A 15,745-nucleotide genomic window follows, 5' to 3' on the forward strand; every position below is an offset into this window, starting at 1 on the left:
AAAAATACAAAAATTAGCCGGGTGTGGTGGTGCATGCCTGTAGCCCCAGCTATTCTGGAGGCTGAGGCGGGAGTATTGCTTGAACTCAGGAGGGGGAGGTTGCAGCGAGCCAAGATCGCGCCACTGCACTAAAGCCTGGGCAACAGAGCAAGACTCGTCTCAAAAAGGAAAAAAAAAGGATACAGGTTAGAAGTAGCAAAGGGAAAAGGTGCATAGACCAAGTCCAGGAGAAGCCAGGAGGAAGCTTCCAGTTGCTCCCTCCAGCACAGTCCCACAGATAGTGCTTCATTCTCCCAGCAATAATGTATAACAAGACATATGAAGTCTTGCCAACCAGGGAAATGCACCCAAGCCTTGGATTCCAGGTTTTTTATTGGAGGTCCTGTAGGCATGCAGCACCTACGTGACTGGTCTTGGCTACTCACTTTCCAGCTTCCCAGAGATCAAACTGACATATAGTGGCCAAGGGCCTCAGGTATATAAAACAGGTGTGAGCCATAGGTCACATCCCGAGCATAAACTCTCTGGTTAAATTGATACAGTATGGCCCAAACTCTCAAGCTCTCCTCTTATCAGGCAGGATATTCCAAAAGGGCAGCGGTAACCCCCCAGGAGTGAGTCAAGGGTCAATCCTCTCTTTGGAATGTGCACAATTTGAGTAACCTAAGCTTGCTAAGTTAACCCTTTATTGCACACCCAAGAAGTGTGTTACGTTGACTACAAAATTTTTTAAAAATTACCTAAATTTTTTATCTTCCTGATGGTAGAAAATTTGATGTAGTCATATTTGAGATAATTTGCTTTCGTTTGTTTTGTTTTTGGTCATTTAAGTTTTAAACTCAATCAATACCATATTCATTCTCCCTTTTATCTATTGCTGATTTGAAGGTCCAAGGGTTTAAGAGGGCCGTGGCATATGTGGGGAAACACATTAGATTTTGGGAGGCATTCTTGGTTTACCGTGGCATATGTAGAGTGTGACTTGCCTCCATTTCCCCCCCCTCCCACAATAAAACATCTGCAAATATTTTTTATTATTGTTTTTAAGAAACTGGGTCTTGCTATGTGGCCAAGGCAGACCTCAAACTCCTGAGATCGAGTGATCATCCCTCCTCTGCCTCCTGAGTAGGGGGTATTGCAGGCACAGGCCACCCTACCCGGCTAACAATACAGGTTTTGTTTTTGTTTTTTTAGAGACTGAATCTCGCTATGTTGCCCAGGCTGGAGTGCAGTGACTATTCACAGGCATGGTTACAGGTGCACTGTGGCCTGAGACTCCTGGTCTCAAGTGATCCTCCCATCTCGGCTTCCTGAGAAGTGAGGACTATAGCAGTGCACCCCTGTGTTTGGCTTCCATTGGCTTTTGACTGTGGGCCTCCCCATGGACCCCACTGAGATAGTCTGAGATGGCCTTTGGTGCCTACTCATTGCATTCTCCGTATCCTGACTCAAGTCATCCAGGCCTCTCAGCTACTTCTGAAAGTCTGAGAATCTTTTCCTTCTTCCTCTAAATCTATAAGAAATTAGGTGAAGGGGTTAGTTCAGACCCTGTATGTCTAAACACGCCTCACAATCAGAATTCTACTGAAAAATGATTTTCTTTTTTCTTTCTTTCTTTTTTTTTTGAGATGGAGTTTCACTCTTGTTGCCCAGGCTGGAGTGCAATGGCGCGATCTCAGCTCACCGCAACCTCTACCTCCCGGGTTCAAGTGATTATCTTGCCTCAGCCTCCTGAGTAGCTGGGATTACAGGCATGCGCCACCAAGCCCAGATAATTTTGTATTTTTAGTAGAGATGGGGTTTCTCCATGTTGGTCAGGCTAGTCTCGAACTCCCGACCTCAGGTGATCTGCCCACCTTGGCATTCCAAAGTGCTGGGATTACAGGCGTGAGCCACCGCACCCAGTTCTGAAAAATGATTTTCTTTTTCTTTTTTTTTTTGAGACGGAGTCTTGCCTGTCACCCAGGCTGGAGTGCAGTGGTGCGATCTCGGCTCACTGCAAGCTCCATCTCCCGGGTTCATGCCATTCTCCTGCCTCAGCCTCCCGAGTAGCTGGGACTGCAGGCACCCGCCACCATGCCCCGCTAATTTTTTTGTATTTTTAGTAGAGACGGGGTTTCACTGTGTTAGCCAGGATGGTCTGGATCTCCTGACCTCGTGATCCGCCCGCCTCGGCCTCCCAAAGTGCTGGGATCACAGGCCTGAGCCACTGTGCCCGGTCGAAAATTGATTTTCTTAAGTGTCCCTGGAAGTTCTAGAATTTCCACCCACTGGCACCTTTTGAGGGGTGGGATGAGAAATCTTACTAGCATCTAATGCTTTTTTTTTTTGAGACGGAGTTCAGCTCTTGCTGCCCAGGTTGGAGTGCAATGGCACGATCTTGGCTCTCTGCAACCTCTGCCTCCCAGGTTCAAGCAATTCTCCTGCCTCAGTCTCCAGAGTAGCTGGGATTACAGGCATGCAACACCATACCGGGCTAATTTAACGTTTTTAGTAGAGACAGGGTTTCTCCATGTTGGTCAAGCTGGTCTTGAACCCCTGACCTCAGCTGATCCGCCTGCCTTGGCCTCCCAAAGTGCTGGGATTACAGGCATGAGCCACCGCGCCCGGCCAGCATCTAATGCTCTTATTCTCCTTGCTGATGCCCTTCTCTTCCAGTTCAGACAGCTTTGATCTTCTCTCTCATAGGTGGTGGTAGTGGTGCAGTTAAGAAACAGCGCATCATCCAATTAGGTGGAAGCACAGGATGGATATGGGAAAGCAGTAACATCAGGCAGGAAGATCAGATGGGAATAAAATTGTGGAGAGCTTTGGATGCAGTGGAGAGCCACAGAAAATTATGGGATAAGGGAGGGACATAGGATAAGAGCTGTAATTAAGGAAGAGTAATCTATTGGTAGTGTGGATCTTTGTGAAATATATTTGAACACACTTTGTAGGGTAACAATATTCAAATAAAGAAATCATATGATTAAGAAAAACAAACAGTAAATTCATTTTCTGGACTTGAAGTTCCATATATGTGAACAAAGTACAATGTGTGATTGTTTTACTCATGTGAAATTAGGAAGGCTAAAACAATGGAAGATAATTTTCTGTAAAACCATGGTGATTTGAAAAACTTTAAGCTAGTGGGTTTGATCGAATTACATGGAATTCTTTCAAAACCAGCCTATTCAATTTTACCTCTCAGTTTTCCTTCCCTACCACCATCATCTGGCGAATAAGAGGGACTTGTCTTTAGTAGGCTTGAATCCTGTATACCACCTATGTAATGAATTTTTAGCATATTAAGGGAGTTGATTTTCGAATACAAAATTCCATTCCTATTATGTGAATATTTTCAAGGTGTAGCTTCAAAAATATACAATACGGTTTGAATTCTGGGGAAAGAGTGTTCAACTTTGGGGTGGTTTTAGGGGATAACAGATAAGTCAGAATTTTGAAGGAACTAAAACAAAGGGAACAGCATGTACAAAGCAGGGTGGCCTTATAACTGCTGCAGCATGAAGCGTGAGAGTCGCGGCGACTTCAGCTTGAGAGGCATATACGGACGAAATCATGGAGGGATTTGTAAGTGAGTGAAGACGTGGGACAGACTTCTGTTTCTGGACCCACCCAGGTCAGAATCAGTTGAGATGCTATCAAAATTGAATAACTGAATACGGAGGTGGCCCAAGCACCTGCTTTTCAGTAAGCTTCTCAAGTTATTCTTATGCAAACTAACGTTTAAGAGCTACTTCCATGCAAAAAAACAAAACAAAAAAAACCCCCAAGCTTAAACAGGAACCAATGGGTGGCGGGGGCGGGAAGAGCCCTTGAATGTCTTGTGATTAAGTAAAAGAACCTCTCACTTGAGGCCTAGGGAGATTGTGTTTAAGGGCAAGGTCTTGAAGGAAGGCTACGTTGCCTAGCCCTCCCCCATTGCCATCCTACATAGTCCTCCAGGAAAATTGTGATTTTAGCAAAGCCTTTCATGACCCACTCCATCTTTCTCTAAAGTCCAGTACCGCTTCATTAGTATTGGAAAAAAAAACGTACTTAAATACTTCTTAAAGTTACACGTTACAAAAGCTTGTTTCCTCCACTCCGTTTCTATTCTTCAAGTTCCTTAAAAGCTGCGCCATTTTTTGAGTGAAAAATGTGCGTAACTTCTGATATCAGCGTAGAGAGGTGAGGGAGGGAATAAAATAAGAGGGAGGGAGGAAATACAAAAGAATCTTGAAGTTATGAATTATTTGGGCATCAGTATCGAGGTTTATTTTTGCTTAATAATGCTATATTTATGCAATAAAAACATTTGCCAATCTGTATTAATTCCTGGGAAAACGAACCACTTTTAGTCACTTGAAAAGCAAATCACTGACTTTAAAAATTAATTTCACCTTTTTCATTGGGGAAACCCTTTAAAAATTTCCAACTTGCACGAGAACTTCCCCCCCTTATTCTTCATACTCATTCATTCTAGAGATGAGTAAAATTAGGTTGCAATATCCATGCTGCCTCCAGAGTACCTCTTTCACACAGTATTTTAAAAAATTATTTCCTTGTTTGCTCTTCAGTACCTCCACTCCTTCCTCCTGTGACCCTCCTACCATATTTATTCCTCCTACAAGACCAAGTCTCTAGTAATGAAATCAGAGTTTTCCAAGCAGTTACTTAATTAACGGCATTTAGTAGACAAATGAGGTCCCGCCCCCCAGGAGGAGCTAACACCGCGGACCGAATCAGGCGGATGGTCGTTAACAAATGAACCCTTAATCTTTTCAGAGGAGGAAACATACACAAAGGCCCAATCAGAGGCCGCGATTCCAGGCGTCCGGAGGGGGCGGGGCTGGGCAAGCACCTCCCACTTCCCAACCTCCCGCCGCGGCCGACGGAGCCTCGCGGGCTCCAACAGGTCCCGCCCCCTCGCCAGGCGCGGCCGCTATTGGGCGGCGCGCTCCTCGCCAAAGCCTCAGTTGCTGGGAGAGGGAGGGCGGGGGAGGGGGCGGGGCCTGAGGTGGGCCGGGGGGATGAAGAGAAAGGCAGGGAGGCAAGGGCGGGCTGGGCGTATTCGACGAGCGCCGCGGCGGTTGGTGAAGCGGACGGGGTGCAGCCTCCTCGGTGCGAGGAACGGTCTCCGCTGACAGATACCCTCCTTCCGGCCGCGCCACTCGGGAGGCGGATCCCCTGGGCCTGAGGAGGCTTCCCCCGCCCGGCTTGCTTTCCCTCCCTCGCTGGCGCTGCCGCGAGTCCACCGAGCGGCCTCTGAGGAGCAGCCGCAGGAGGAGGAGGAGGTCGTCGGGGGCGGCGGGCGGAGACCGCGCTCTCGCTTCCCCGGCGGCGGCGGGGGCAGGACAATGGAGGTGGCGGTGGAGAAGGCGGCGGCGGCGGCGGCAGCGGCCTCGGCTGCGGCCTCCGGGGGGCCCTCGGCGGCGCCGAGCGGGGAGAACGAGGCCGAGAGTCGGCAGGGCCCGGACTCGGAGCGCGGCGGCGAGGCGGCCCGGCTCAACCTGTTGGACACTTGCGCCGTGTGCCACCAGAACATCCAGAGCCGGGCGCCCAAGCTGCTGCCCTGCCTGCACTCTTTCTGCCAGCGCTGCCTGCCCGCGCCCCAGCGCTACCTCATGCTGCCCGCGCCCATGCTGGGTTCGGCCGAGACCCCGCCGCCCGTCCCTGCCCCCGGCTCGCCGGTCAGCGGCTCGTCGCCGTTCGCCACCCAAGGTGAGAACCGGCCGCGGCCGCGGGGGAGCCCGGGGAGAGGGCCGGGAGGGGGCGGGCGCCCTTGTGCGGCGCGACCCGCTGTCATGTCGCCGCCGCCCGGGGTGCGCGGCGGGGGAGGGGCGAGCAGGAGGGTCTGTGCTGGCGACGGTGACATGGAGGGCCCGCGCTCTGCGGCGTGTCGCGCTCGGCCAGCAACTTCCCCGGGCGCTGTGGACTTGACCGCGCCGCCGCTGCTGCTCCGCGTTCTCAACAGCCGGGCGGCCCCTGCCACCCGCACTTTTGCAGACCTCTGTCGGAGTCTCCTGCAGCCGGAATCTCGGGTTCTTTGCCGGCTGCAGCCAGTTAACTGCTACCCGCCCGCTGCCTCCGCAAAGCTTTGTCCAGGTCCATATGATCCTGATCATCTCGTTTATACCCACGTTATTTGAGCTGCAGAGAAGGGAGGGATGAAGATGAAGTGATGGTGACTTTCTTTGATGATTGATTGCAGATCGGATGTCATTTATTTATCTTGCATGTTTGGGGCTCTTTACCTTAATGAGTTCCCAGTTCTCTTCCCTCTCCTTTGCTGGGGACAAAGGAACCAAGAGACATTGTTTTGTTGTGTGTCTCTTTCAAAGGTTTTATTTTGAGACGGTGAAGAGAAATAATACAAAGTGATTTGGGTTTTCTGGTATTTTATAGATAAAGCTGGAAGTTACTGTTCTTTTTGTGGTGTTTATTACTGTAAAATTAGACTTTTGGCAGATGTTCCATTGCTAACTTTAACAGGTTTGAAACATTTAAAGTAAGTTTGAGTACAGTTTCGGGTAGAACACTTGGCGGTTTTTAAATTTTATTATTGCAAATATTTGAGCAATAATAATAACAGTGTAACTGGAAAAGCATTTTTAGTACTTTTTAGAGGAAATGTTGATTTAGTTTGAAATAAAATGGTAATTAAGTAATTATGCTAGGTCAGGGGGCGTATGAAATGGATACTTTAAATAGATTGTGGTCTGAGACTCATTTATTCAACTGCGTGTTAGGAGCAGTATCCACTTGTAGGAGACAGTTTTCCATGGGTCTCCGTTTCTTCACTCTTGCCAGCACCCTTGCCAGGGAGATACTGACTGCCCTTTGTTTCTATTTTTTCACGGATGTTATCTAAAGAGCAGCCTTGGAAGATAGAGATAGTGTTTTCCACCAGAGCAAAAGGCGGGGATACATATTATCCAGTATAATAAGAATAATGTCTCCCTCTGGAGCGAAACGGTAGGCATGCTTACTGCCCACCTTAAAAGATTAGGGTTCCCTAAGCTTAGGGTTCCTCTCCTGTAGAGAAGGAACTGCCTGTGTAGATGTCAACTGGCTCTCTTCATGTTGTCCAATGGGAACCTGGAGTTCTGAGAACTAGTGCAAAAATCTTGATGATGCTTTGGCTTATGTTGTTCCTGTGAGTAAAAAACAAACTGCCCTGTGTCTCTGACCCTTGAGTGTCTTCTGTCACCATCCATGAAACTGGTAAGGTTATTTGTTAGCTTGCAAGTTGGACACTCTCATATCCTTCACAGTAGTTTGCCCTGAAGAGGCCCACGACTGGAAAGTTCGAACAGGTGAAAGCTTAAACCTTAGTTCTTATTTATTTATTTATTTATTTATTTATTTATTTTTTGAGACGGAGTCTCGCTCTTGTTGCCCAGGCTGGAGTGCAATGGTGTGATCGTGGCTCACCGCAATCTCTGCCTCCTAGGTTCAAGCGATTGTCCTGTCTCAGCCTCCCAGGTAGCTGGGATTACAGGCATGCGCCACCACGTCCGGCTAATTTTGTATTTTTTTTTTTTTTTTTTTTTTGGTAGAGACGGGGTTACTCCATGTTGGTCAGGCTGGTCTTGAACTCCGGACCTCAGGTGATCCGCCCACCTTGGCTTCCCAAAGTGCTGGGATTACAAGTGTGAGCCACCGCACGCAGCCTGTTCTTATTTCTTAGACACAGTTTAAGGTTGGTTTTTCCTTCCTTCCTTCCTTCCTACCTTCCTGCCTTCTTACCTTACCTCGCTTTGTCGTTCAGGCTGGAGTGCAGTGGCACAATCTCAGCTCACTGCAACCTCTGCCTCCCTGGTTCAAGCGATTCTTGTGCCTCAGCTGGGCGCCACACCTGGCTAATTTGTGTTTTTTTTTTTTTCAGTAGAGACGGAGTTTTGCCTTGTTGGCCAGGCTGGTCTCGAACTCCTGACCTCAGGTGATCCACCTGCCTCGGCTTCTGTAAGTGCTGGGATTACAGGCGTGAGCCACCCCGCCTGGCCTCTTCCATTTATATTTTAAATGGTTAAACAGGCTAGTAGCCAATTAAGATCTGAATTGTGCATGATTATAAATTATGACATATTGTTTGCCTGGCCATGACATATGGACTTGAATTAATGAGAACATGGGTCGTAAAGTTATCATCCTCAATTCTGAGACAAGTTTGGGATTCCATACTTCTCAAAATGTTCTGTGTAATTATAGTCTGAATATTTTTTATCTTTATGCTGTATTGTAAGCAAGCGTTCAAAGAAAGCATTTAAATTGGAAGATGTTTTTGTTTTTATACTAAGAAAAACGTTTTAACAAATTACACTTAAAAATACACCTAAAAAGGATTAAAGTTATCTTTAAAAAATTAAAAATGCTATCCTGAGTCTTAGTGACTTGGGTATTTTATCCCTTTATCTCTCCTTGCATACTTATTTTAATACTAGCTGAAGCAAAAATTTAGACATTTTTTTTTTTTTTTTTTTGAGACGGAGTCTCACTCTGTCGCCTGGGCTGGAGTGCAGTGGTGCGATCTCAGCTCACTGCAAGCTCTGCCTCCTGGGTTCACGCCATTCTCCTGCCTCAGCCTCCTGAGTAGCTGGGACTACAGGCACATGCCACCACGCCTGGCAAATTTTTCAATATTTTTTAATAGAGACGGGGTTTCACCGTGTTAGCCAGGATGGTCTCGATCTCCTGACCTTGTGATCCGCCTGCCTCGGCCCCCCAAAGTGCTGGGATTACAGGTGTGAGCCACCGCGCCCAGCCAAATTTAGATATTTCTTAACTAAATAACGGGTTCATTTGATCAAACCAGTTCTTCATTTTCCTAATGAATTTGTGAGTACAGGCATCACAAGTCAAGTAATATCTATTACACAAGGGTTAAGTAGGTGATTGGGATGGAGAACTGTGTGAGCCTTGGGGTAAAATGATAGGAAATGATGGGGAGTACAAGCAGTGGGGCAGACTCTTCTTAGCTATAGCAGTTTGTCATGTGAGTGCAGGGCAATTATTGAAGGATCTTTTATTTATTTAATGCAAATTCTGAATCTGGATTTTTGAACAAAATTTTTCTAGTATTAGATATTGTCAAGTAATTAAAAATGTGTGAATATTTATACACATAAATATATATACACACACACAATTAATTTATGGGCCCATGCTATAGGCCAAACAATAGGTTTGTTGAGGCCAAATATGTTACATTTCATACACTTTTTAGATTTCAAAAACTGGAGATTTTCAAACTAACACCACTAGAATCACCTAAAAAAAATTTAGATTTTTAGGCCCCTCCCTCCTGAAAATCTGATTCTACCTAATCTGGCATAGTTGCAGAAATGCTAGGGTATAATATAGTTATACTCTAGAATTGTTTAATGCAAGCAGTATTCTAAAACTGTTTCAGATCTAGTTTCCCTTTCTATAAAATACTTTTTCATGCTCTTTGTCATCCTAAATGAATTTCATAGGAAAAAAAATCCTTCCTAACACATTTTTCTTACAAAAGTAAACATAATGTTTGAACTGTTTTAAAGGAGAAATAAAATGAAGCAAATAACAGCAGAAAAGTATAATTTACAAATGCTCAGATACAATTACACTGGCCATCAAGCTCCCATTGAGAACATTTGTTTTAAAACTTCGGTTTAACTGTCCTTTTTTCTCAGGCTACATGTTGGAAGGAATGAGGGTGAATGACCACAAGCTAAAATTAGATGACTCCTTCAGTCTTGACTGTCATTTTCTTAGTATGCAGTTATATCTAGGAAAGAGGCAAAACTTTAGGAAATGGATTTTCTTCTACGTATGTTAAGAAAACAAACTGATCTTAGAGAAATGTTATAACATTGTGTAGTATTTTGTGTTGTTAACGTACTGTTCAGCTAATGAGTAGCAAACAGAGTTTGAGAGCAGTTTTTTCCTCCATACCTAAAAGACAATATTGAAGAGCTATTTTTAACAAATACTGAGAACATACTTTTGAAGGGTATCACATTATTTGTCTAGAGAGGGTTAAAATATAAGACTAAATCCCTTTTCCAAGATTTCTTTACTAACTGGCAGTATACAAGATATGTAACTATTCTGGGACTGATTTCTTGGCAAAAAGTATAAATCATCTCATGAGTACAAGCTTTAATGGCAAAGGATTAATATTTAAGAATGATCTGTGTTACCTGTCAGTCCTATACGTATAAAAATATACATATTTTTATTCACCTGTTAGTAGGTATCAGTATTTTTTAGTTTGGGGCTATTATGAATAAAACTTAAAGGTATTTGTAGAAAAGTCTTGGTGTGGATACACTGTCATTTCCCTGAGTAAATAACTTAGAATTGGAATTTCTTGTTTTTATGATAAATGTATGTTTACACTGCTTGTACTACTTTATAGACCCTCCAGCAGTTCTCTCCGAAGTTTGTTCACACTCTCCCCAATTTTGGGTATTGTCTTTAAAAGTTTTTTTTGTTTTTGTTTTTGAGATGGAGTCTCACTCTGTCACCCAGGCTGGAGTGCAGTGGTGCCATCTCGGCTCACTGCAACCTCCACCTCCCGGGTTCAGGCGATTCTCCTGCCTCAGCGTCCCAAGCAGCTGGGATTACACTACACCTGGCTAATTTTTTTGTATTTTTAGTAGAGACAGGGTTTCACCATGTTGGTGAGATTTTGGTTTGTCTTTTGCAAATTTCAAAACTTAAGTTGCTTTTTTTTTTTTTTTTTTTTTTTTTTGGAGACAGCATCTCACTGTGTTGCCCATACTGGAGTGCAGTGGCGCCATCTCAGCCCACTGCAACCTCCGCCATGTTGCTCAGGCTGGTCTCTCAACTCCTGAGCTCAAGTGATCACCCATCTCGTCTCCCAAAGTGCTGGAATTATGGGTGTGAGCCACCACGCCTGGCTGGGAGTTTGCCTTTTTATTGAAAAGTAAAGTTCTTTATATATATTCTATATCTAGGTCCTTTGTCAGATAACATGTATTGCAGGTATTGACTCTGGCTTGCATGCTCATTTTCTTGGTGTCTTTTGAAGAGCTAAAGGTTTAAATTTTGATTAAGTCTGGTCATATCTAACAATTTTTTGCCTACCCCAAGTTTACTAAGATTTTCTCCACTTTTTAACCCAGCATTTTTATAGTTTTAGCTTTAAAATATAAACCTGTAATCCATTTTGTGAGTTATTTTTTGTGTGAGGTTGAGGTTCATTTTTTTTTAAACTGTGTATTAAAACACCATTATTAAAGAGAGTACTTTTTCATTATATTATTTTGGCATTTTTATACAAAAATCAACCATCTGTGTGTGGTATGTTCTTTATTGATTTGTGCATTCAGCTAATACATAATGTTTTTTGATTACAGTACTCTTCTCAGCAAATTTTGAAATTTGACAGTTCTTTTTCAAAATTGTTTTGATTCTTTGAAGTCATTTGCATTTCTTTATACATTTTAGAATCAGCTTTTCAGTTTCTACACAAAAGTCTGTCATGGTTTTGATTGGAATTACATTGAATCTAGATATCAATTTGGGTAAGGGGGAAATGTGTTTTGTTTTGTTTTGTTTTGAGATGAGTCTTGCTCTGTTACCAGGCCGGAGTGCAGTAATGTGATCTCTGCTCACTGCAACCTCTGCCTCCCAGGTTCAAGTGATTCTCCTGCCTCAGCCTCCTGAGTAGCTGGGACTGTAGGCGTGTGCCACTACGCCCAGCTAATTTTTGTATTTTTTAGTAGAGACGGGGTTTCACCATGTTGGCCAGGATGGTCTTGATCTCTTGACCTTGTGATCTGCCCGCCTCGGCCTCCCAAAGTGCTGGTATTGACAGGCATGAGCCACTGCACCCAGCCATAATGTTCTTAACAATATTGATTCTTCCAATCTGTGAATATGTTTTGTCTCTTAAATTCTCAGCACTGTCTTGTGGTTTTCATTGTAGCATTCTTGTACAATTTTTGTTTACATAGTATAAATATTAAACATTTTATAATGTTAAATGATATTGTATATGATATTTTTAAAATTTTCATTTCAAACTGTTGGTAGTATATTGAAATACGATTATTGGTTTCATCCCATTATCTTGCTAAATTCGATTATTAAATATCATTTTTTTTTTGTTTCAAGGACTCCTTAGGATTTTCTATGTAGTCTACAGGGAGATAGCTTTACTTCTTTCTTTCTGTTCTTAATAATTTATGTCTTCTTATTGCACCAGCAAGGACTCCAATACAATATTGACTAGAAGTTGAATTTCAGTATTAAATGAGAAAGGATTTCCTTGCCTTATTCCTCATCTTAGGAGGAAAACACTCAATTGTTCACCATTAATATGTTAGCTGTTTTCTATAGATGCCCATTATCAAAATGAAGAAGTTCCCTTCTATTTTTAATATGCTGAGAATTTTTATTATGAATGGGTGATGAATTTTGCCATGTACTTTTCCTGTGTCTATTGAAATGGTCATGCAATTTGTCTCCTTTTTTTGTTAATGTATGAATTACGTTGATTTTTAGATGTGAAATCAATCTTGCATTCTTGAGATATACCTCACTTGGTTTTGCTACAGGTATTTTGAAGCTTTGATGAATTGCCTGCCCTTTTTTAGGGTGAAATGTTCTTTGTTTCCTATAATGCTTTGTTATGGTCTACTTTGCCTGATATTAATGCCATTGTTTTTTTAATCTATTTGTTTGAATGGTATATTTTTCCCATGCTTTTACTTCTAGCTTTTTAAAGTATCTCTTGTAGATAGCATATAGTTGTCTTACTTTTTTATCCCAGCTTTTAATTTTTGCTTTTGTTTAATCCATTTATATTTTATGTAATTGTTGGTATGGCAAGGTTTAAGACTGACATCTTTTTATTTGTTTTCTCTTTGTTCCTGCTTGGCCTCCAGTATCTTTGCTTCTCTCTCAATCCCTTAGCAGCTGCTCTCTGGTAAACTTCCCATGGACTTACTCTGCACATGCGTAGTAGCCTTCAGCCAAGGACTTGGCAAAACCCTTACATAGACTACTGGCACCCTTTCTCTGTTCAGCTCCCTTCTCCCAAGTGCTTTGCCCTATATATTCCATCTGGTTCACAATCCCCGAATCTCTCTGGCTCCTTTGCTATGTTCTGCATTGGCTGTAGCTCCATGAACCATGATCACAAAATAATCCTCAGTTAGAGAATCAAGATTTAGGGGGCTTATTCACCTGAGCTTTTCTTTCCTCATGGATCACAGTACTGCATTGCCTTTTGTCCATTGTCTGAAAAGTTGCCTTAGGTATCTGTCCTGGTAATATACAGTAATTAATGACAGGAAAGCTTGTCTCAGTACTAGTTACTCTATCCTGGTGGAAAACTGATGTCAGAAGAATGCTTTTTAATTTCATTGTACCTTTTTAAATATACCCAAATGTGGGTAATTTGTAAACTTTCATTTTTAGGTCTCTAGATTTCTCTTTTTAATTTTTCTTCGAGAAGTTAAACTATCAACTAGATGCACAAGTTTTTCAAATTTCTTTCTGCGATGTAACCTTGACCCCTTTCTCAATTTTTTTTTTTTTTTTGAGACAGCGTCTCGTGCAGTGGCCATCTTGGCTCACTGCAACCTCCACCTCCCTGGTTCAAACAATTCTCCTGCCTCAGCCTCCCGAGTAGCTGAGATTACAGGCACACACCACCACACCTTGCTAATTTTTTTGTATTTTTAGTACAAACGGGATTTTACCCTGTTGGCCTTGAACTGCTGACCTCAGGTAATCCACCCGCTTCAGCCTCCCAAAGTGCTGGAATTACAGGTGTGAGCTGCCGAGCCCTTTCTTAATTTTACTCCAGCATTTTGAATACACAGACCAGTAGTCTCCAAAATGGCATGACTAAATGCCATTATATTTTATTCTATTATGTAGCGTGGCACACCACCTATGCAATAAAATATCCATTCAGGTGAGGGAAGACATTAGAACTTCTTTTCAGAAATTGAGCTTTAAAGTACTTGATATATAGTTTGTCACAGTCACATAAATAAACATGTCAAATGGCTACATTTCACATACGCTGTATGGAGTATCCTGAGAGAAGGGATTAAGGCTGCCTCAAACCCAAATGGTATTTGTGTGAGTTAGAAAAAATTGTCCTCTTGACATATAGGACCAAAGGATGTGTGCCTTAGGAAGTGGAAAGTGGATCCCCATTTGCCTGTAAGTCTACATTTCCCCTCCAGTTAGGCAGTTCCTTGTACTGTATAACCTATCTTAACTGTACACAGCTGCCCTAGAGGTCATGGGATTTCGCTACTGCAGGCTCTGTTGTTTCATTTTGCCTCCTACAAGTATAATTTTTTTTTTTTTTGAGATGGAGTCTCTCTCTGTCACCAGGCTGGAGTGCAGTGGTGTGATGTTGGCTCACTGCAACCTCTGCCTCCCGGGTTCGGGCGATCCTCCTGCCTCAGCCTCCCAAGTAGCTGGAAGCATAGGCGTGTGCCACCACACCCAGCTAGTTTTTGTGGTTTTAGTAGGGACAGGGTTTTACTATGTTGGTCAGAATGGTCTCCATCTCTTGATCTGCCCACCTCAGCCTCCCAAAATGCTGGGATTACAGATGCGAGCCATCGCACCCAGCCTTTGTAACATAATTTTATATGTACTTGTGTAAGTAGGTTTATGGGTTTTAATATCTCTTTTTAACTAAATGTCTGTCAAAAAATAGAAGATTATGGTAGGTCATTACCAGGCCTCTGGCATAAAACCCTTAATCTCATTTCCTAGGGAAGTCCCATATGGAGGCTGCTCACAAAAGACCCTTAATTTCAGCAGTTTGGGAAGTCCCTAAGTTGTAGGATATGGGGCACATGTATAATAACCTTAAAAAGTGATCCCTTGTTTCAGTTAACGACAGAGACAGTTCCATTTAAGTCTGTAACTTCACCAGTGTTGTATAGATGGATGTATATCTGTCATTCTTGGGACCTGAATATGCAATTAGCTGACAAGGGGATTAGCTGGCAAGGAGATCCCTGTCCTATAGAAAGCTGTAGCTGTTACTGTCTCATTTTGTTTCATGTTATCAGTGTGTGGAGTTGATGGAGCTTTAATTTTTCACCAGTTTTAAATTATTTGAATCTTAGAAGTCTTATTTTCAGTTATGATAAAGATAGTACTCCTTTGCAGGTACAATAACATTAAAGTGGCAGAGCTGGCACTTTATAGGCTCTTATCAGTTTTATTGTGAGGTTAACAACTGATTATCTAACCAGATCTAACAAGAAGTGGGCCTAAAAGTTCAAAATTAACAAGATTACTCTTTGAAATTGACTGACATCCTCCATTACAAATGATGGACCATGCATTAAGTGTATACTGCATCTGAAAGCATTAGTTGACAATAGTGTGAAGCTATCTTGATTAGCAAAACATTTAAAAATATTTATTTCATCTTGATTTTATTCCTTATATGTTTTACGCTAATATGATTTATGTATAGGATGTACTAGCACTATAGTATATGTACAGTACATGTTCAAATATTTGTGTCTAAAATAACATAAACATAACTATTATCTGAATTGCCTCAATATTTTTGCTTTTCATCTAGTCTTTCAAAACCTTTTTCAAATGCCATATCCTCTTTGACATTATGAAACCACCTTATTTCTCAAAGGACTTTCTTCTGATTTTTTTCCTAATATAAATAATCTATAGGTTCTCATCTCATAGTATAATAAATTTATTTATTTTTATTTTATTTATTTATTTATTTTGAGACAGAGTC

At 42.6% G+C, this 15,745-nt stretch overlaps 1 protein-coding gene across 2 annotated transcripts in view; it reads left to right on the forward strand.

Annotated features, from left to right (window-relative positions):
- Positions 1-4,246: 4,246 nt before the first annotated feature.
- The window catches only part of TRIM24 (tripartite motif containing 24), a 125,984-nt gene continuing 114,485 nt past the window's right edge, over positions 4,247-15,745 (forward strand). For both annotated transcript variants that reach the window (XM_054494687.2, XM_054494688.2), the window contains exon 1: positions 4,247-5,706. In XM_054494687.2, the coding sequence (XP_054350662.1) occupies positions 5,343-5,706 (364 nt within the window). In that variant the 5' untranslated portion in view covers positions 4,247-5,342. The remainder of the gene's footprint in view (positions 5,707-15,745) is intronic.

The sequence above is a fragment of the Pongo pygmaeus genome, chromosome 6 (assembly GCF_028885625.2).
Source record: "Pongo pygmaeus isolate AG05252 chromosome 6, NHGRI_mPonPyg2-v2.0_pri, whole genome shotgun sequence".
NCBI classification, from domain to species: domain Eukaryota; kingdom Metazoa; phylum Chordata; class Mammalia; order Primates; family Hominidae; genus Pongo; species Pongo pygmaeus.